The sequence below is a fragment of the Parus major genome, chromosome 2 (assembly GCF_001522545.3).
Source record: "Parus major isolate Abel chromosome 2, Parus_major1.1, whole genome shotgun sequence".
NCBI lineage: Eukaryota > Metazoa > Chordata > Aves > Passeriformes > Paridae > Parus > Parus major.
In genome coordinates this window covers 130,579,537-130,600,817 of record NC_031769.1, presented here as the reverse complement: position 1 = coordinate 130,600,817, position 21,281 = coordinate 130,579,537, and the positions used below count along the sequence as shown (strand labels likewise).

The window sequence follows — 21,281 nt, the reverse complement described above, 5'->3', positions numbered from 1 at the left end:
CCGCAGTGCACTTGGAGCAAGAAGTTTGTTTTCTTTGCTTCTTCCAGGGCCACTAGAGTGCTTCATCACATCCCATTTCAGAGGCCCTGAAAAGAACTGTTGTGAGCCACTTCTGTCTGACTTGGGGGAAAAAAAAAGCTTTTGTGCCTCTGAGGGGGTTAAGTTTTAATCTTGAAATTGTGGTGAAAATAGAAAACAATACTGAACAGAAACAATGGAGCCAGTTGAAAGATCATCATTCAAAAAGCTTAGGAAAAGGGAGTCTGTAATTATGCCTTGAAATTCTTCATCTCCCATGGATGAGGTAATTGCTGGAGAATAAACAGCCTTCAGTGACATGCCTCAGAACCCACAGCTTTCCAACACCGCAGGGGCATCCTATGGGAATCCCCAGATCCAGTGCAACCAGTTACTGTATTACACTTTCCAACAGGAGCAAGCATGTACACATACATGTGTGTGGGGAGGGAAACACTTTAGTGCAGACAAGGTGATGAGCTGTCACGTGCAATCAGATTTACACTTGATAGCCAAACACTAAAGCATGTTATGAATCCTCTTTTATCAATCCATTTTCAAGCTCCTAAGAGATGAGATATTTAATACCCCCAAATAAATATGCATAAGCTAATTTGCAATTTAATAACCATTTCCTGATGAAATACAAGCAACTTAAATTTCACTCCTACACTTTTTTAACCCACTAAGAGTCTTTATTTTAAAATCTTAGCTTGTTTTATTTCCAGTGATCATTGCAGAAGTTGTATTCTTAATGTTCTGGCACGTAAGGCAAGAGCCAGGTGAATGGTGTGAGTTTAAAACAAAATGTCTGAGCTTAATACTTGACATTAGTGGATATGACTTCCTTGTTCCTAGATCAACATGGGTGTCTTGCTAAGTCTGGCTTGGAGCTGCAAATGCAAATGTCTTAGAGAAGTGCCAGCCCTGGAACAAGACTGCCATGTTCTAGCTCTGGTAGTGATTCTTTAAAGGTCCTTAAGAAAGATTGCTGTGTTGGTATTTGCTTGCACAGTGATCACACACACACAGCAGTCACCTGTTGTGACTGCAGAGGACAATCTACAGCTGTGTTTTGAAATGGAAACACATAATAGGGAAATATCTGGGGCGGTGAAAATGTAATCACTACATGAGTAAATACAGCACCATTAGCAACTGGACTAAGTACAATTCTGTTTACAAAGGCCTGCTTTTGAAAGAGCTGGGTGATTTTTAGAACTATTGTCGTTTCTTTTAAGATGTTCATGAGAGATGAAAATCCCTGTTACTATAAACAGTCAGCAAGTCAGGACAGTGAGTGTTAATGCTACCACTCAGTATTCAATACAAGTTCTCAGAGGACTCAGTCTGAGGATGCAATCTCCCTAATGCTGCTAGAAACGCAGTGGGCAATTGTGCATGAAGATGTCTTTGTATTTGTAAGATTCATAGCTTTACTTGAACATTGGACATTTTGTATTCAACATGAAAACAGTATCAGGAGTTTGCTGAGCTCCAGTGTTTGCTGTTTATTAACTCTACATCCCCAAGAGTACTGCATTACCCCGACTCATTCATTTTACACAGCCTATTTCCCTTGTTGTTTGCTTTCCGGGGGCCAACTTCTTCTTATAATTACCGGCAGTTTTTCATTTCTCCCACACTAGTCCATGCAGCTGAAGCACTCCAACAGCCTTTGTACAACCTTATCTGAAAGAAACTAGTTAAGGTGTTCTGATGTTCTGGTTTATAGGTCCACTTAACAGTCACATTCCTGAATGAAAAACCCCATGCCTGAGGGTACTTGACCATTTAAAAAAAAAAAAAAAAAAGCCTCAGACCTCAAAAATATGTTCATTCCCAATTGCAAAGACAGTCTGTGTAACAATATAAAAAATAATGGCACCAACACCACAAGTGATGGCATAGTCTAATTTACAGAATATTGGTTATTGGAGATGTTTATAGTGTAGAAAGAAAGTTGATAATTTAGAGAAAGAAAACACTCAGCTTGTGTCTTACACCTGGCTTTGCAAATAGGAAAAAATCTGTTACTGTTTCTCAGGCTGGGCACCTACCAACAAGCCCTCTTATTTGTCAGAAAGAAGTGGAACAGTGCCTAACTTATAAAGGAATGCCAGGCTTTTCCTCACCTTTGCCTCCTCATTGACATCCCAGGTAAAGGACACAGCATTGAATGCAATTTCTTCGATATTCCCAATGGTATTAAAACTTTCCTTGTAATCAGCTGTAAGAAAAAAAAACAAGAGTCATGGAAAAAAATTGAACTTTCTGTTTTACAACTCATAGTACTACTTTGCTTCTTAAGCTGGGTTGTCTAGTGCATCAAAACTACCTCTTGTATTGTTTATGATTAATTATGAATAATCTTAATTGCAAAGAGGCAATAATAATGCAACCTGAGTCTTATGCATAGTACATCACTAGATAATGTTCTTGCAAAATATTGTAGGCTCTCAAAAAGGAGTAAGTGTGACTCTACTGGCAATAAGTCAGTGCATTCATTAGCTTGGCCAAGGAATGGCCAAAACCGGAAAATTAACTGAAAATTACTGAAGCATTTAAATGGATTGTTCAAACCTTGATATTAAGAAAAAACATGGTTAATCCTAAAGAAGCTTTCTAAAAGTCTAAGAGCTATGACTGGGGGAAATCACCAATGTGCATTTCAACTTTCCCAGGAATTACTGCACTGGATGCTGGATTAATATTTCTATAATATTAAAAACAAAATCAAAAACCACCACACCCACAAAAAATCTAAACCAACAAAATATCCCCCACAAAGATCCTTTTTCCAAAGTATGTACACTACTAAAACAGAAAACAAAATATATTTTTAATTTGTTTGGCTACAAAATCTGCACCTTCTCATTTCTTCCCCATGTGCTGTTATTATTATCACCAATAAACTAGCATTTTGGAAGGAACTAAAATCAAAAGGGAGGAAGACGTCAAAGTTGATTAACCCTCCCTCAAAAACAGTAAGGGTGGAAAACTATGTCAAACAGACAACTCCCAAGTCTTACAATTTAAAATAGGAACAAGCACTGCTTTTCTCTCACATTGCTGGACAGTTTAACACATTTTCTGCTTTTTGATGGCAGATTAAGAGAGATACCAGGTAATATCTGCTTGATTAAAGGAACTTCCAGATCATTCACACTAATGGAGTAACTCTCTCTGGGACAAACATTTCCTAAGAATCCCTCGAGGGCTGTAATTGGACTCAGTGCCAGAGGGCTGAGATTACACTCCTGATCTAAAGTTTGCCCAAATCGCTGCTTCAGAAGCATGCTGATTCTTAGCTTTGTAATCAATTATAGAAAGAGGATGTTTTTATATTGTGGTATGAAACCATTGGTAAATGGTTTCAATATTCATTCCCTTTGTCTAAACTGTTGGTCTCTAAAAAATAATTTCTAAGTAATAACTACTTTAAAATAATTTATAACAAAAGCCATTGCTACAAGAAGAATGATTTCACATTTGAGACAGGAAATCAGCATACTTTTCTCTCATTTAAAACACAAGAACTCTGGCACCTCACTGGGCAAATAAAATTGTGTCGCTGGGACACATGAATGATTTTGTTAACAGTAAAAAATTCACTGTTCAAACTATAGGAACAGCATGAGACATTTGATGATGCAGCAAATTAAAATGTTTGAGAGGACAGGCATGCTTTTCATCCCCACCTTGAACTCAGATCTCCTTTCTAACTGAAGTCATTGGCTTCAGTATCTAAATTCAGTGTGGGGATGCAAGTGAGAGGACTTAGAAGACACATAAGTAGTTTAATATGCATGTGCACACATCCACCCACCTCTTAAATTTATGATTCACCAGAAAGTGCCTCGTGCAACTGACTGCTGCATATGGGCGAGCTGTGTAGGTGCACTTTGGAAAGACATGAACAAGATGTCTCTTAAAGACACATGTTTTCTTGTCTTAAAAGGCTATCAGAACCTCACATCCCATCAACCCTCCCCTTCTCTCAACACATGCCTCCCCTTTAATTGCTATACACAAATCTCATGGAGTGTCTATGTGACACTGCTAAAAAGCAGAAGAGCATCCTATTCCCCTCAATTTACAGGCAATTAAAGAAGGATCCTCAATTGACTAAGAAAGCATTTACACCTCAGAATATTTGAAAGCTGTTAAGAGTGACTACAACTTTTCCTCTTCTACTGCTTTGAGTTACCAGAAAATCAGGGTTGTTAAATATGCAAAAAATGCCTCACAGGAATTATTTCTTCCTTTGTTACATAAATTGCATATTAAACAATGACAAATTTTTAAAGTTAAAACATTACTGATTCATTACATGTCATTGCTTACTTTTGTATTGTGCACATAAATAATACAAACTATCCTGAAAAAAAACAAGGGCAAGTTTCTTTGGACACAAAACTCCACCCACACTCCTCATATTTGAACCCATTCCAGTATGTCAAATTACTGTACTTGCTCTAAATAATCAATATCCACTGCAATTAAGTATTGTATTATTTATTTAACATTATTAAAAAATAAAAAGCTAGTGATGCAAAGTCACAGCACTATGAAAATACGGCTGTTTTCCCTCTGCTGCCCTTATTCCTCCTAAAAAAAAGTAAACATGCACCTTAGTCCTTCAGAAAAATCCATTACAGTGCATAGCCTAAATTTTGGAAAATACCTTGCCTTCTTCCTTAATAAGTGTCAAGCACTCAGGTTTATTCCTCAAGCACTAAGGACTTGAATATATGTAAGTACATGCTTATCTTATTAATATCAATGCTTCTTCAGCCCTGTCACTGCACCTAATCCATTGAATCATCCTTCCTCCCAGAAGGTGCACCAGCCAGTACACAAAACAAATTAAAGCAGTGGCCCCTGTGTGTCTGGAGTGAAGGAGCAAGCCATTATTTCCTCCAATGTCCAGAATATAACTACAGGCCAGAAAGCAGACAGACAGATCCCTGCCGTTATGGAAAGCAGCACAAGCATATTCTCCCTGCCTGCCTGAGATCTGAACAGCTGGAACCCAGAACTAGAGCACCCCAAATCAATTTGATCCTCTGCCTGCTAAGGACCACATCATGCTCTACATTAAAAGTGCATTCATAAACAATTAAAAAGGATTCACAGAAGTTAAGCATGCTACAAACATCAAATTAAACTAAGAGTAACATCTATGGAACAGGTGATGCAGAGTTATGGACACTTAATTTTCTTTGTTAACTATACAGGGCCTGGACATTAACTCAGTATTTAGAGGATCCCTTCAGGGATCTGAATTTTTAATGTAAAGGGAAATCTTCATAGAGCCATTTGATATAATTTTGCATGGAAGGGACCCCTGGAGGTTATCTGGTTCAAGCAGGGCCAACTTCAAATCTGGATTAAGTTGCTCAGTAAAATCATTTGATGATAAAACTAGAAAATTTTGCTAAATGAAGCTTGATACTTGCATGGGAAAAATAATTGGGAGCCATTCTGGCCTAATAAACCAGTTAGCCATAATGCAAGTGCCAAAGAAAATAAAATGTATTTCAGGAATACCATACTTATAAGAGCTAAGGCTATATTTCAGTTGTTCACAAGAAAACACCACTGAGCAACATTTAGGTCTTTTTTTTTTTTCTGAAAACTGAGCTGAACCATGTTCTAACAGCTCTTATATCTGACAAGAAGGGCTATATCAGTAAGTCTTACTACACTGTGCTTTGCTCATGTTTGCAGTCCAAATAAAGAATATGCACCAGAGTGCTTCAAAAGTCAGAGCAGAGCTATTTCACCTCAAACTAATGGAAAATTAAAAGACATTCACTTTAACAAAGGTAAACACACAGCTCATGCACAGTACTTACTTTGCAGAGCACTATTTTACAGAATATGTATCATAAGTTAACTTGCTGGAGTAAGGCAACTGAAATGTGCCAGGACACAAGTGCAGTGAAGTCAGAGGGTGTTGGCACTACAGTGGAGAGAGCTGCTCAGCACATACTTTTCAAAGGTATGATCATTACCACCACAAGCTTGTAGGGACTAGCACAAAAAACCAAGCAGCCTTCAGAAAGAGCTGTGACGTGGCCTATTTCTTCTTTTAATGTGTCATGATAAAAGTCATTTGGTCTGGGGTTGTGGTTTTCCTGCATTAGATACCCCAACAGGCAAGAAGAGAAAATGGGGGAAAGGGAGGAAAGAAAGAAGTTAATGAAATAATTCAGCCAGAATAATGATGATAAGACAAGAGGTAGAGAGGAGATTCTGTAAGAGCTGCTTGGACAAAATACACTTGACCTTAAATAACACCAGGTCTCAGTGGAAACTGCAGCATTTGAAAATCTACAGGCACTGAAGTGAGGGGACAGTTTCTCTGATGACCCAGTTCAATCACCCCCTGAAGTCTCCAAATGTTCTCTTCAAGTAACCCTGCTTTGGTTTAGCCCCCCTCTCTGCCCCCTCTCATTCCTGCCATTCAATGGTTTGGTTCCCTCAGGCGGTCAAAACAAGATAGAGTTTGTCTGCTTTGGTCTTGCCGACTCCTTTGACTGGAATCCGTGCAGATGGCTGCATGTGTAAACTGCACGTGGGAGGGGAGAAGCGCTTGATGTCTAGACACTGCCACCGACAACTTCAGGCTCCTTGGCAGCAAGTACGTGCTCTTCCCCTGCTGAAATCTCCCAAGCATGTGGATAGGACAGCTGAGGCTGAAACGGGCTTGTAAATACTTTAGATGGGATGAATGGTAAACAGATCTCTCAGGACAGCACACCAAAGCTTGCTTCTCCCTCACTGCTGACACCGACAAGACTCAAACTCTATGGGTGTAGGAATCCTGCACACTCCTTTGCAGTCACCGCAATGATGACATCTGCACTCTCAGGCTGCAATTCCACATCAATTAGCTAGCATAACTGTTGCTGGATCAAAGATGAGATCACCCTTTGAAAAAATAAAAGGAACAGACACTCTGCCATACCTGAGGAGGTGCAGACCTTGATTTTCCAGCTGCAGAAGGTGGTACCCCGCTAAACACACATGCAAGGGGCAGCTCTTCTGTGTAAATATCAAAAACCATTCCTTCTGCATGGTCCCTATCCAGCTCCACAGACCCCATAGTCCTAGCAGAAATGAGCCATTGCTAAAAACTGTGGTACAAACCACAAAGCCATTGCCAAGATATTCCACCATATTCCTGTGCAATGCACCAGAGCTTTCTACATCTGAAATCCTCCCTGAAACATCTGCAGATCTTACACTCACCAATGTCAAGGACTCTCTGTTTAGCTGTGTGCTGCCGGGAATGCCAGTACTTCCAATATTTCAGCTGTTCATCTCTGTTTTTATCCTCACTGAAAACAACCATGACCACACTCTATGAAAAATAACACCAGAGTCAAATTAGTTAAAACAATTAATAGTCAGGGAGACAAGATTTCCATATGCCTCTAATTCCAATCCAGCCACCACCCTCTCCCAGTAGTTTGGTTGTAAAAGATTGAGTTTTAATCAGTCCAATATTAAAATGTACTTAACAATTCAAAAGACAGAAAAAATGTAGTTGTAAAATAATGCAAGGCCCAGGATTATGTTCTTGATACTCCAAATAAAACTTTATCATATTCTTAGTTTTAAAAAGCTTCACTGCTTAAAGGTAAGATACTTTCAATTTAGTATGCACAGTACAAATACCCTTTTTGGAAGCAGAACTCTTGCATATATATGTTTAATGACAAATTCAGTGTAACTATTTACTGAATTTTGCTGACGTTTCCAATTCACGTTCTGAATGTGCTCTGTTAAACTGTGATTCAAAGGAAACAGATTGAATTTTTATGCAAAATTTTACACAAGCAATATAGGCTTTTTGAAAAAAGCCCTACTGCAGGCAAGCAAAACAACACAAAACAATGAAAGAATGATCATACAAATTAAAATTAAGTGAAAATATATCACAGAGAACAAAAACTTCACTTTTAAATATCCTGTTTTACTTTCACCCTGAGACACTAAGCACAAAAAAAAAAATCACTATCAAGCTGCTTTATAAGCCGAGGAGGTGTATCACAATTGATTCATCATCTGTGTCCCCCCCAGACAGCCACTACCATAACTCTTCATGTACTCTGTGACTTTCTGCATTCCACCAATACAAGCTGAACACTATCACCACATCTTCCATGTTTATCTAGCCTCTCCATAGACACGAGGCAGTACACACCATGGAGGAGTCCTGGGTTATGCCTCTACATATTGGCTGAACATCAGGTGTGTGCAGCTGGCCAGCTGATGCACTAACCAGGACTGGCCATGCAGACCACCAAGGGCACTGCTAATGTTTTTATGAACTACTTACAGGGAACTTGTATAGGTTTAATACCTTCAAAACCTCTTGCCCCTCTGTTAGCTTTGGATGGAATTGTCAGTAAGTTCAACAGGGCCCTTGAGTAGGGCTCTGGAAAACAGATATTTTAACATGATTGTGAAAGTTGCACATGGTTTCACAACTTTCTGTCAACTACATCCTCCAGAAGGATGTGGTCTCACCTCTCCTTTATAATTTCCACCTTTCTGCTGCCACAGCTTCAAAACTCATGTGGCAGTGCACAGAACCAGGCATATGTGGACTGGTTTTCAGTCAGAACAGTGACTTCCTGACTCCTGTTTCAGCTCTACAAGTGCTAGAGCTGGAACCACAAAATGGGAAGGAATGGGTGGCAGGGAAAGAGATTGTACAGCAACAGAGACGTCTTACATCAGATTCAGCCAACAGCCTCATGTCCTAAGGAAACCAGGCTAAAAATTAACTGCTAATTGAGGTTTCCAAATCATTGCCTCTGTTTAGGAAGAGTCTCTCTAAACTTCATGTATGATAGAAACATATAGGTTGTTGTCTGCTTCACTGCTCACATTGACTTTCATTGGTTCCTTTGACTAGTCACAACATTTTTAGAGTGCTTCATGTATTTGGATGGAAACATTTTTGCAGCCTCATACATATGCAGCCCTGCCAGCTTCAGGGTAAAATTTACAGGGCTCATTGTTCATTTCAAGGTTACTAGGTTAGGATTTGTTAACTCAAAAACATTACCAAGGAAATCAGGAGGCCCATTCACCAGGTAGATGTTGCTGAATACATAAACTACAGTTCTATGCATAGAATATAAGATGCAAATCATTCATTGTTACATTTCTGGATGAATATCAAGTGAAAGCTCACAGTTATACAATGAAAATTACTTAAAATTTATGTCACAAAGGACGGATTCAACTCTTCATGTTTTCTCTGAAATGTACTGGAAAGCAGCTGATGAAGTGCACCAGTGAGTGAAGATGGAATACAGAGTAGATGAAGCAGATCTTGGACTTCTTTGCTTTAATCATGGCAATAAGTTCACCAGTGTTAAGTGTAGTATCTGTGTAATCACCATTCTGCCAAACCATAAACTGAGGCTATCATTAATGCATAAGATGACAGTCTGAAAAAACTGGACAGCAAAACATTTGTTACCACCATCATTAGGGTGCTCTCACACCTTTACATTGAGCATAAGAATAAGCTTGTTCTGTCCTTCCCCCAAGAAAACAAAATAAAATTAAAAGCTAATCAACCACAACCATATCTATCTGCAGAGCTCCATTCCCACCTAGGAAAGAAATGGGACTATACCCTGACTTTGCTGATGGGATGCCGGAAGCACTTGTTGTCACCCGTCTCACTCAGGGTGATGGCGTAGAATTGTCCTTTGTTCAAGTAGGTCATGGGTCCTTCCCCTTGCTTTTGACGCAGAGACTTGGTAGCTTCTAGCGTATACTGAAAAGTGCTGCTGAAAAGACAAGGAGAGAAACACCCACAAAATCCACATCACTTTCTCCTTTTCTCTTTTATTATGTAATTATTGCATTGTATAAGGCATAAGAAGCTAATGACAAAATTCCAGGCAAATGTCACATGGCAAATTTAAAATTGCAATTTTCTTTTTTCAACTTCATCAGATCCCGCAATCAAGCGTAAAACTATCTGGACTGTAAGTTTCTTGGATCAAAGGCTAGAATCTGTACTTTCTCTGAAAGGAACCATTATGAGTTATGAGGCTGTGCACCTCACAATGAGATTTACCAAGAGGGTATTCTGTATGATTTGCAGGAAATCATCAACTCCACATACATTTAAACTTAGAAGTGCTGTAGAAAGATAAATAAAGAAATAAATAACTTTTCAAAAAACCCAAGCAGAATAAAACATGTTGCAAAAGATGGACATAGAGAATGGAAAGTCCAACTGCTACTTTCAGCACAGTTCAAAGAAGGAATAAAAAGAGAAGGGATAGTAAGTTCTTTTGTTAAAAAGACAACATGCAAATCAAGGTTTTTAGAAGCTTTCTTTTTAAAATTAGTCAGAGTGGATGAAGTTCCTACATTTAGCTTTATCTTCAATCAAGTAACTTCTCTTTAGAAAAATATCAGGGAAAAGCAGCTCATGTGTTGAAATTTTAGATTTCAAAAAGACCTTCCTTCACAGAAGAACTTTCCGACTTCAAAGCACTTCTGAAACCATGAAAATTTAAGGCTCCACTAACTAGTGAACAGTTAGCTAGAAACAATTCTCACTGAGCCTCTTCAGCCACCACCTCCAATAATGGGTTTGAACCATGATCCAATAAAAATGGTGCCTCCAGCTCATCATATTCTCTTAGGTCAAAATAATGTTGGTCTTGCAAAAAAAAATAATTTCTAACTGCACAGGAACCTTAAGGCAAAGAGCCCTTACGAACTGGAGATATGGTGGAAGCATTTTCACAAAGATTCTGATTCAGCAAATATTTAAGCAGTGCCAGAGCAGAACCAAAAGGAGGAATACATTGGTCCAAAAAAACAGTATGTCCTTAACTTTCTAACAAATTTTAACAAAACATCACAGTACTGCCATAGCAATATAAAGAGAAAATAAAAGATATTTTAATTATCCAATGGAAAAAAAACACACAACAAAACACATAATTCATAATTACATTTAAATCCCCACTCCAAGAGACGATAGAAATACCCCAAGAGATCCAGTCTTTTCATCCAAAAGGAGTTTCAGACAGCTTCGTGTCAACTATTCAGTCTAGCAGCAATCATTCAATCAAATGAAGAAAACTTCTAAGCGCTTCTTAGCTTATAAATTAAAATCCAGTCACTTTTCTAGTTGCTTAAAAGTCACAAATCAACTCAAAACTAAGGTAATAAACACTCATCTATACCTATCCAACCCGCTGATGGCAGCACTGGTGCTCCCACACAACGCAGCTGCTGCCACCATGAAGGCTCTTGCACACAGCGCGAAGGCAGCACAAGGCACCGCTGTCCCCCCTACTGTGGCTGTCCTGTGTGCAAGGGGAAACAGAGGCACTGCCAACACTGGCAAGTGTGGACCTGTCTGAGTGGGCTGGAAGAGCTATACCACCAGTGCTGCAGAACCAGCATCCATCCTGCTGCACCACTTGTCCTACAGATGGACCACTTCTTAGAGGTAAGGGCACAGCTTTGATTTAGCATCACACGAAGGGACTGCAGGTTGCATGCTCAAGACCACTTCTTGACAGACGCGCTGAGTGCCCTGGGAGATGTGCCTCAAAACCACACACCAGACAGCAGAGCTAACAAGGATGTGTGCTGAGAAGGGTTTAGAATGATCAAAGTCAGACACACTCAATGCCTTAACAGAACTGCCTACAGACTGCCATGGGCTGCTCTTCTGTTTCCTGGCATTCCATATGATTCAGTCAAAAAGTGTAAATCCCAGACACATTGCACTTGGCCAATTTTGGAGCCTCTGTGTAGTACCACTTGAGAGTTTTATTTTTGTTTCTAGCTGGCAAGAAAAGCATGCCCTATAGCAAGAGCTTACTCTCTCTCTTAAAACTTCATTATTTACTGCACTCACTCAAATTATTATAACACTATTCTGAACCTCACCATGACTCTCAACTAAACCCCTGTGTAATCAGTAAGAGATCTTCTAGCAGGCTTCCAATTACTTTCATATTTATCACTTCCTCTTTCAATCTGAAATTCTCATTTCTGAGCCTTCTACTCAGTTTACTTCTGTAAACTAAATACATCTTTCCTGGGAGTTTTCTTAATGCGCATTCAGACGTTTCATTCTTAATGTGACCTGGGCTGTAGCATGCAAGACTCAAATGTGTGAGAATTGTTAACAATAACAATGCTTCAGGATTCAATTTTACAAATGTTCAGTGTAGTGAGCAACCTTTGCTAAATATCAGTTTCATATCTTCTGTCTATATAATGACTCACTGAAGTTAATGATTGTTTTAACATTCTTCAGAAAAAATATCAAGCTGTAAGGAACCTTCACTATAGTCGCAGTCATATGCCTAATCCACGAAAACTACATAAGCATGTTCCTGATTCTAAAGTAAGAGTAATCTCTCAGATATAAACAGCACCATTCACAAGAATGAAATAAAGCACCAGTTAAAAACTTTAGTGATTACAGTCTTTACTAGTTAAAGGGACACTGCAGTGTTTTCCCATGCTACATACACATTTCTTCTGTGTATTCTGTGCTTAGGCAGAATAGTATTCTTTTCAAACTTTAATTTTTGTAGGTTTTTCTTGAAGCATTTCAACTGTCCTGAACATTTGACTTGTGCATTCTGCTCTCATGAAAAGATTTTTCATGACCTGGCTGTCAAAGCTATACTCTTTTACCTGGGAACCTCTCAATAGTTTTAATCTTGCATATCTTGGGCGGAGGCTTCAGAGGAATTATGAGTTTAAAGCAATGCTGAGAGAAGGTAACAGAGCAAGTTATAAACTGGCCAGATCCGAGAGCTAACGTGAGCAAGAGAATAAGGGGAGACTAATGCTTGGCAGTATTATCAAGGGAGCCCTGCAGGCACCCCAGGGTGAAGAAAAGAAGGGTGGGAAGTAGACACAGGCAGCTACTCAATACATTCCTGCCTGATGCCAGTCAACACACTACAAAGCTTATGCCATACCTTGTTTGTTCATAAATATATTCCTCAGCCCCCACTGACACACTCCGATACTTCTGAAAAATAAGACAATTAAATATTGTTTGATAAAATCAAAATGCAAATACCAACAAAAGTGTAAAAATATTTATTTAAAAACAACTCAAAAGAAACCATCAACCATTTAACACTCAAAATACCTAAAAACTGGAGTGGATATTAATATGATAGTCACATTTTATATGAAGCTTAGAGCTTGACATTATAAAAACACACAATTTACTTACCTAACCTCAAAGAATTTGTTTACACTATAAAGAACTAACATGCTAAGCACAGCTAAACAAGAAAATGAAAGAGATGAGAACAGTATATTTATAATTGTTAGGATTGTATCCGAAGAACATAGCAAGCAATTGACCAAAGTATCCACTGCCATAGAGATCTACAAAAACTCAGCACTCCTTCAGTGTGAACACAACTAAGTCACTTCATAAATGTTTTGAAACAATTTATAAATATGCATTTATAACGCATATTTATATATAATATGCATATATATGCATATATAATGAATATTTGACAACTAAGTATTAGAGCAAATCCAAACCCAGTCATTTATATCAGTACTTAGGAAATACTTTGCAAGCACTTACGAAAACTAGTAAGAACAACTGCCTTCCTACTTCTAACTTTGCCTAAATTTCCTCTGGTATGTTTTGACATTTTACTTTATAGTTTCCTACACCTGCTCCATCCAGCAGTGCCTATGCAATAGTGGGTGCAGGAGTATCCAAGCACGGCTTGAGGTTTGGACAGTTGGGAAAAACAATGGGACAGGCTCAGTGCTGAGTGAGGCTTCAGCAGGGTGGCAAAGCTCTTCCTGCTCCCAAGCCACATGCATGTGAATACTTGTGGCTAGAAGGCCACCAACAGTGGCCCACATCTTACCTGAAAACTACGGCTGGGGACCTAAAGTCAATTTTCAAGTGTCCCTCGTAGAATTAATAGGGGAGGTGAAGATGGAGAGGAGTGAGTGCACTTAGAAAACCACTCCACCCACTTTTGGCAAGCGGATCTGAACAGATTCTTTCTCTACAGGCTGCACAGAAATCCTGGATGACAAGTACTGCACCCTGTTATCAATCAGTCATTTTAAAAACATGTAACAATATATTACCATTGTAACAAAATTACTGTAACAGAGAACTTGGGATACAAAGCAAACATATAGTTGTAAAGTTCCTTTTTACGTCCAAATTTAACAAGTTTGCATATTTGACAGCTATCTGCACAGGGCAGGTGGACTGTTTGGAAACCTCTCAGCAGCATGTCCCAGAACAATCAATGTAATGGAATTACTCTGCTACAGCTCCCCAGGGAAAGCTATGAGTATGGTTCCAGAAGAGACATTTACCAGTACAAGTAAAAATAGCCAAACTAATATTATTTGATAATGCAAAGCAGTGTCTCTAATCCAAGGATTGATCCTACTGATTTTAAAATGGGAATCCAGATTTCTTCATTATTTATTCATTTAGTTGACCTACATGTGTTCAATATCTGAAAACGGATTTCACCTCCAGGCATCCTGGATCTGTGTTGCTCATGGAGACAATGTACTTTTCTATAATACATGTACATGAACTTACAGTAAATTTCTCATATACTCAATCAGGGCAGCTCAGCCTTAATGTAGCTTGCCTTGTACTTTTGTTACATTTAAAATTTTGCAGAGTTGGGAAGAGAAAAACCTTAGGGGAGTTTTACCATCTAATATCTCTAATTATTTGCAGAGGTACTATCAGATTTAAATTGTCTTTACCTTTCTACAATTCCAGCTTGTCTGCATTATTCTGCAGCAGGCAAAAGCAGCCAGAAGGTACTCACCATACTAAAGGTGACTGTAAAACTACTTTGGCTCAACATTACTGTAAAATAATTAGAAGGAGCTCTCCTTGCCTTTTTTCTCCTCATTCCTGCACATACACATGCAGTTGTTCCTTGTCTGCTGAATTCTGTTCCCTTCTATTAGTCTAACTCTGCTACTTTTTCTCACTTGCTTGTGTTGCAGAATAGAGCTTAGTGCAACAAATAGCTTCTGAATAAATTACTTGGGTTTATCCAGCAGCAGAGGCTGTTGGTACTCATTTGCATTTTCAAAAGAACATCTAGAATTTCCCTCTTACAAAGTGGCTGTTTCTTACTGTTATGAATAGATCTGAAGGCAGATCTTAATGGTAAATAAATCTTCTTTAAGAATAACAACTATCTTCTACTTGACATAATATCCCCAAAGACAAAAAAAATCAATTATTTATTTTTCTCAGAATTTTCAATAAACATCTTTTAAATTGTCTTCTGAAATGCCTCATGATGCTCCCCTATAATCAGAGCACAGACTGATGGGAACACAGCAGGGAGTAGAAATTAATTTGTTGAAACAAGCATCAGTGTTCTTCTAATGGCTCTTGTGGACAGTTCAAATCTTCTTATCTTGTTTACAAGCTCAAATATCCCTATCTTGTTTACAGCTTTTTATTGTGTTCTTAGATGCTAATTTGAGGTGAAAAACTTACTTCTGTTCCTCCATCCTTGAAGGTGTCACTGTAGGTACTGTCAGGAGTACTGCGCTGATCATCTTTAAGATAATTTGTGTGGGGAGCAATGCTGGACACTTCGTACGGTTCAAAGATAACGCCCCGGTGCTCCTCATTTTCTCCTCTTGCATAGTGTGTTTGTGGGGTCATAAAAACAGGGGTGAATTCCTCTGCTTTAACCACAGTCACTGCAGACCCTGTGATGGGTGTTGAGCTCCCAGACACATTTGTGTTGTATTCCCTTTTGGATGACTCCAAAGGATCTTGGTTCAAAGAAAGGTTAACTGGCACAGTCTTCAGGACTTGCACACGGTTCTCTCCCCCACTTAAGTTATTCTGAGCTTCCGTGGTATTAAGACAATTTCTGTGAGACAAAACCAAAAAATGTTATTAACTGTCCTGATAGAGGAAATCTCCTTGAATAGCTTAATGGTCTTAGATGTCAACAAAGATTTTTCAATTCTGATAAGCCACTGACATAAGTAGTAACACCTTAACAAATACTAGGCAAAAGAAATTGTGAGGCAATCAGAGAAGTCCAGAGCTCTATAACAAATGGGAAAAGATAATACATTTGATTTGCTTTGTCACAATAAATTCTGGGTATCCAGGATTGCTCTTGCTTTAGCTTATAATTTGGATGCAAAATCAATCCAGCAGCACAACAGCCTTTAGACACAAAATAAGAATAAAGAGTAAGGCAGAGCATGGACTACTCACAGTAGATATTTTGCACATGAAACAGGCAGAATATCAACAGCAAAATTCATACACTGATGGGATGCTCTTTCAGGTTGTTGCCAGGCCACTACTGTTTGCTTAACTCTGGTACCAATGCTATTCTAAAAGAGCAAGCCCAGGAATTCCATTGTAGCAGAGTAGATCAGTAACTACAGTGGCTGCAAGGTAACCTCAGCAGCATTCCCACATCTACCCACAGTTGCTCTTGAAGGCAATCTGATACGCTGATAGTAGTTACACTGACATAAAATTGTTAACTCATATGCCTCTTAGTAGGAATAATATTGCTTTGTTTTCAACCCAGGAGAAATGCTCTGACACTACCATTCCTCTCTCTTGGCTTTCCACTGAAGGCCAGTTTTGTCAGCCACACTCAGTTTAGGAACTGAACATCAGGAATTTCTCTGGTGTTTGTAGAAGAAAAACTGTCCAAAATCCATTTCATAGCCTATTTTGAATCAGTAAATTTATACTACCACCTATTGAAACAATTACCTTATGAACAGCTAGTGGAGACCATCTAAGGCTGTCACAAATTAGCTACATTGAAATAAACATCGTGTAGCTCATCTCTGACATAAATTCATATGGAGATACCTTCCAGTATGTAAAGACTTCATTGTTTCTACCAAAATATACACTCTTTCTTTTCAGCTGGTCTTACTAAGCAGTAGGCAGCTTCCTTCGACTCAAGTCACCTTTAGCTTACAGAGAAAAGCTGAAATCTGAGAGAAGTGAGAAAAACATTCTAAGCAAATGATTTTAAGAGAGTTACTTTATTTGCTGGGCAGATCCTAAGTTATGTAAAATATAACTCTATAAATGAGGCAACTGAGGCCAGACTACTCACTTTTTGCCCTACAACAAGAAAACAAAAAAACAGCCAATAGCCAACTATCAACATAATCTGATTTTACTAATCTCAACTGCAGCAGCAAAACACCAAACACAAAGTGAAACTCTCAGCTGCTTTCCAAACTGAATGTTTGAGAATACTCTCCATTTTTTATAATCAATTAAAAGTAAAAAGGAGTAAAATGTGCTTCCCAAAACAGCCTTCATATTCTTTTAACTTTTGAAATCAAACCATAAATCCCTCAGGGTCTCACAGTTCCTGCAGTTCACAACTGATCCACACTTTTAGTAGCTGGGTGTATGATTTTGAATAATACTGTACCTTTTATCTTGGTCTTCTTGATTATCACTCACTTTGTTAACAGACAACAGCCTTTTATCTCTGGGAACCTGAGAACAACACCAGGCATGGGGTCAGGTAAATGCAACTGTCAGGCATTTGCAGCTTCAGACTGCTCTACTGCAACAACTAGAAAAATGTAACTCTATCAGTGTTGTCTAGTTCACAGATACCAGGAGATGTTTTTCTTTGGGAGAATGATTGTGAACAGAAAGAAAATTTCCAAAGAGAAAAAACATAGGAATTGTTTTCTTTTCTAGTTCTTGGGCATACCAGATAGGAGCAAAGCACTTTTCTTTATGTCCTATCTTTTGAATATCAAGCTAGGCCATGCTATCCCAAAATCAAAGCTCATATTATTCCAAAAACACACACACACTTTTCACTGAATAAAACAAGATGAGAAGATACAATGCTTTGATGAGCTTTGTGCTGAGACCATTTTAGCTCAGACAAAAATGGCTTTTCAATTAAACCATAAGCACCAGGTAAGTCCTTCTGTTAGAGAGAAGCCTGGAGAGTGCAGGACTCATACCAAGGGAAAATTTGTGGATCTTTTCCTTTCCTAGTATGGGGACAGGTCAGGGCATGCTGGTATGTCACCAGAAACACTAACTTCTGTTTTGCTGATTGCATCAACAGCTATAAGAGGTAAAAACCCAGTCAAATCTGGCCCCTTGGCAGACTCAGAATTGACACCAAGTGACTTAAAAGATTTGTATTCCCACATACCAATGTTCTGACACCAGCACACATATGAAATCACCAAAGGCAAAGTTGCTGCCTTGACCATATTTTTCTTTTCTTGATGAGCCATTAATTTGGGAGCTAAAACTTCTATCTTTTGCACAAAAAGACATATCCACATCATCACAGCAATTAACTCAGTATTAAAGAGCAAGAATAGACCTAAGAATGAGCCAAAGCAATGCTTTTTACTTTTAAATATTTTAAAGAAACATCAGAAAAATATCCAACTTTAGAGGAAAAACAGTATTACAGTGCACTCCAGTAGCCAATGATAACACGCACAACAACTTCAACAGCACAGTCACAGAGTTCTATTCAGAGCTGCTCTTTCTTTTTGGGACATCTCTTTTCCTTATTAAGCATCTTGCTGGTTAAAAAACCTCTTGCATTTATTTTTTGAACTGGGATAAAAGCCACAGTTTACATATGTTGATTCCCCTTTTAAGATTACCTATTTATCTCTGAATGAGGGTCTAAGTTTAGGTAAATATCACTACAAGAAAAAAGAAAAGTTTAAAAAAAACAAACAGTTAAATTTAAATAATTTCTATTGACTGGAAAAAGTAATTTAAAAATATTATCCTGTATGCCAGAACAAATGAGCCAGATTATAAATAAGGACAATTCAAGAGTCTGGTGCACTGGAAGTCCACTACACTTCCACATTACAGTACAGGGGTTAAGTTTTAAGTTTGTGTTTGGGAGTATCAACAAGAGTTATCATTTCTTCCCTATTTAAGACAAAAATAGTTATGATTGAATGCTGGAAATGGTTATGAGATGCTAATCCCACCTTATTCCATCAGAACCCCAAGTCTTTTGTAACTGCCTGGAACAAGGAGCAGACATGTCTTTTAGAACATGGTTTTCAGAAGGAAAAGGGCTATTTTCTGCTTTTATTACAAAAATCCATCAGATTAATGAACTGCTACATACAGAGGTATTACTAAGACAGAAGCCAATACTCCAGATGCTCATACACATCCTGAATTTTATGAATCCATATTAATTTCAGACTCTGGCACTGTGGTAACTACATCAAGCAGAGAAAAAGACTATTTTTCTTTCACATTGGGAACAGTTTACTCAACTGACAACACCACATAAACACATATCTCTTGAAATATAATCAGCAAAGCAATTAAAACAATATTTAACCATAAGGATGGTATATGGCATCTTCCCTACAACCTCTTCTCCTGAAAACTCAATGTCACAGAGATTAAAAGGAGGAGTCAATTAATTAAAAGCATTTATACTAATAAATACTAAAAGCAAAGGTTTTTAATTCCCATTCCTGTTACTTCTTCATGAATTACAAGGGGACCTAGCATTGCTGTACTGGCTTTCAGAGAAGATCATCTGTACAAGGCAGCCATAGCTGACTTCAAGGGTATGGAGAGTGCTCTTTTCACTGTAACTATGTCATATTCTAGTGCTTGGGAGGCAACACTGATTCTGTTTGCAGGGTACCAAGGGGTCAGCATGGGTTTCAGAATGATGTTTTACATTACACAGAGATATATTCTGTAGGACTCTCATCTGATTTCAGCAAAAATCTCAGACATAGCTTTACTTAAACACTATGAAATATATATATTAAAAAAAAAAAAAGTTACCAAAATTGTATGTAAAGCCCTGGGTTTAGAATATGACAAACTGAAACTGTGTCAGTGCTTTTCCTATAAATTGACTTAGATCTCTGGTTCTGTGTCCAGCTCTATTTCTGTCCTGCAAACTTCCAAGCGCAAGGGCTAGACCTCACTGTTTGTATACAGCCTGCTGCAATCATTATACAAACAAAAATAACATGGGAAATTGTCAGATGAGAGATACCCCAGTTAAAGAGCAAACTAAAACATGTGTGGAATGAACCAGAAGAACAGACAAATGTACAGATGGACAAGGTCTCTCTTTTTACACTTTTTTGAGAATATGTCAAGTATCATCAATTGTTCTTGCAAAGGAAGAGGAAGAACACTATGCTCAAAAAGAAAACATCATAGAAAATTTAATATGGGAATTCCAATATTGTTTTTCTCTCTCCAGAATTAAATACATCAAACTGTTTCAAACAGGCTTCCTTTAAAGGAATGGGTTCATGATGGAAACATTAGAGAGAGAACAAGATGTAGTGACTTCTGTCTTTGAAAACTGGATCTTTTGATGCCTCTTAGAGTGGTCCCTGCTAGTGCAGCAGGGAAGGATAATGACAGAATTACCTACTTTATAATAGTCATACAATAGGCCAAGAGCAGCAGCACTGTCCTCATCACCATTTATGCTCATCATAGCCTTGGTAGCTGCTGTTAGGGGATTCTCCAAATACGACTTCCAGGCTTCATCTTCACTGGTGTAGGCTCGTCTGGTGTTGAATGAAGTGTCATTTGGCACTAAGGCCACAAGTCGCTTGTTACTGCATAGACAGGAAGAATAAAATTGTGATCCAGAAGGGATTACTTTATTCACAAGGCATGGTAAAGAACATCAAATAGCTCAATTAAAGTTATATGATTACATCAAGCAAGCATGTCTGTATTACACTTGGCGACATAAATATTTATCAGTATTAGCTATCTTCAGTACTTAAAAAAACTTAAATGCGTGCAGATCTTGTGATACTAATTCAAATGTATTTTTACTAATATACAGATAGAGCTATAAAATTATTTTTAAACTATTTGGAATAGGAATGAAGCAACAATATAACAATATTTTGCCCCATTATTTTTGCTACATGTACACTTGATTAAGGAAAAAAAATCCAACATTTAACTAACATAAGACATGAATGAAAAACAAGCAAAAGCATCTAATACTAATCTAGGGTTCACCCAAACAGAGTACAGTTCAGTATTATTAAGTGGGTACACCTTAAAATTAAGCTATTCTCTGCTTTTAGAATGCAATTTGTCAGTAGTTTCACAGAAGTTTTCTGTAACCAGACATGAGCAATAGGTCCAGTGGATGGAACAGAAGTAAACATATCTGGTC

General features: G+C 38.2%; 1 protein-coding gene across 4 annotated transcripts in view; it reads right to left on the bottom strand.

Annotated features, from left to right (window-relative positions):
- Window positions 1-21,281, bottom strand: part of GRHL2 (grainyhead like transcription factor 2) — a 65,819-nt gene that overhangs the window by 32,209 nt on the left and 12,329 nt on the right. For 3 of the 4 annotated variants that reach the window (XM_015618976.2, XM_033512365.1, XM_033512363.1), the window contains exons 2-8: window positions 20,514-20,703; window positions 17,520-17,587; window positions 15,581-15,965; window positions 13,026-13,078; window positions 9,686-9,842; window positions 7,279-7,390; window positions 2,154-2,248 (exon numbers count right to left, since the gene is read on the bottom strand). In XM_015618976.2, coding sequence (XP_015474462.1) covers window positions 2,154-2,248; window positions 7,279-7,390; window positions 9,686-9,842; window positions 13,026-13,078; window positions 15,581-15,965; window positions 17,520-17,587; window positions 20,514-20,703 — 1,060 coding nt within the window. The remainder of the gene's footprint in view (window positions 1-2,153; window positions 2,249-7,278; window positions 7,391-9,685; window positions 9,843-13,025; window positions 13,079-15,580; window positions 15,966-17,519; window positions 17,588-20,513; window positions 20,704-21,281) is intronic. The other variant, XM_033512364.1, reaches the window with a different exon arrangement.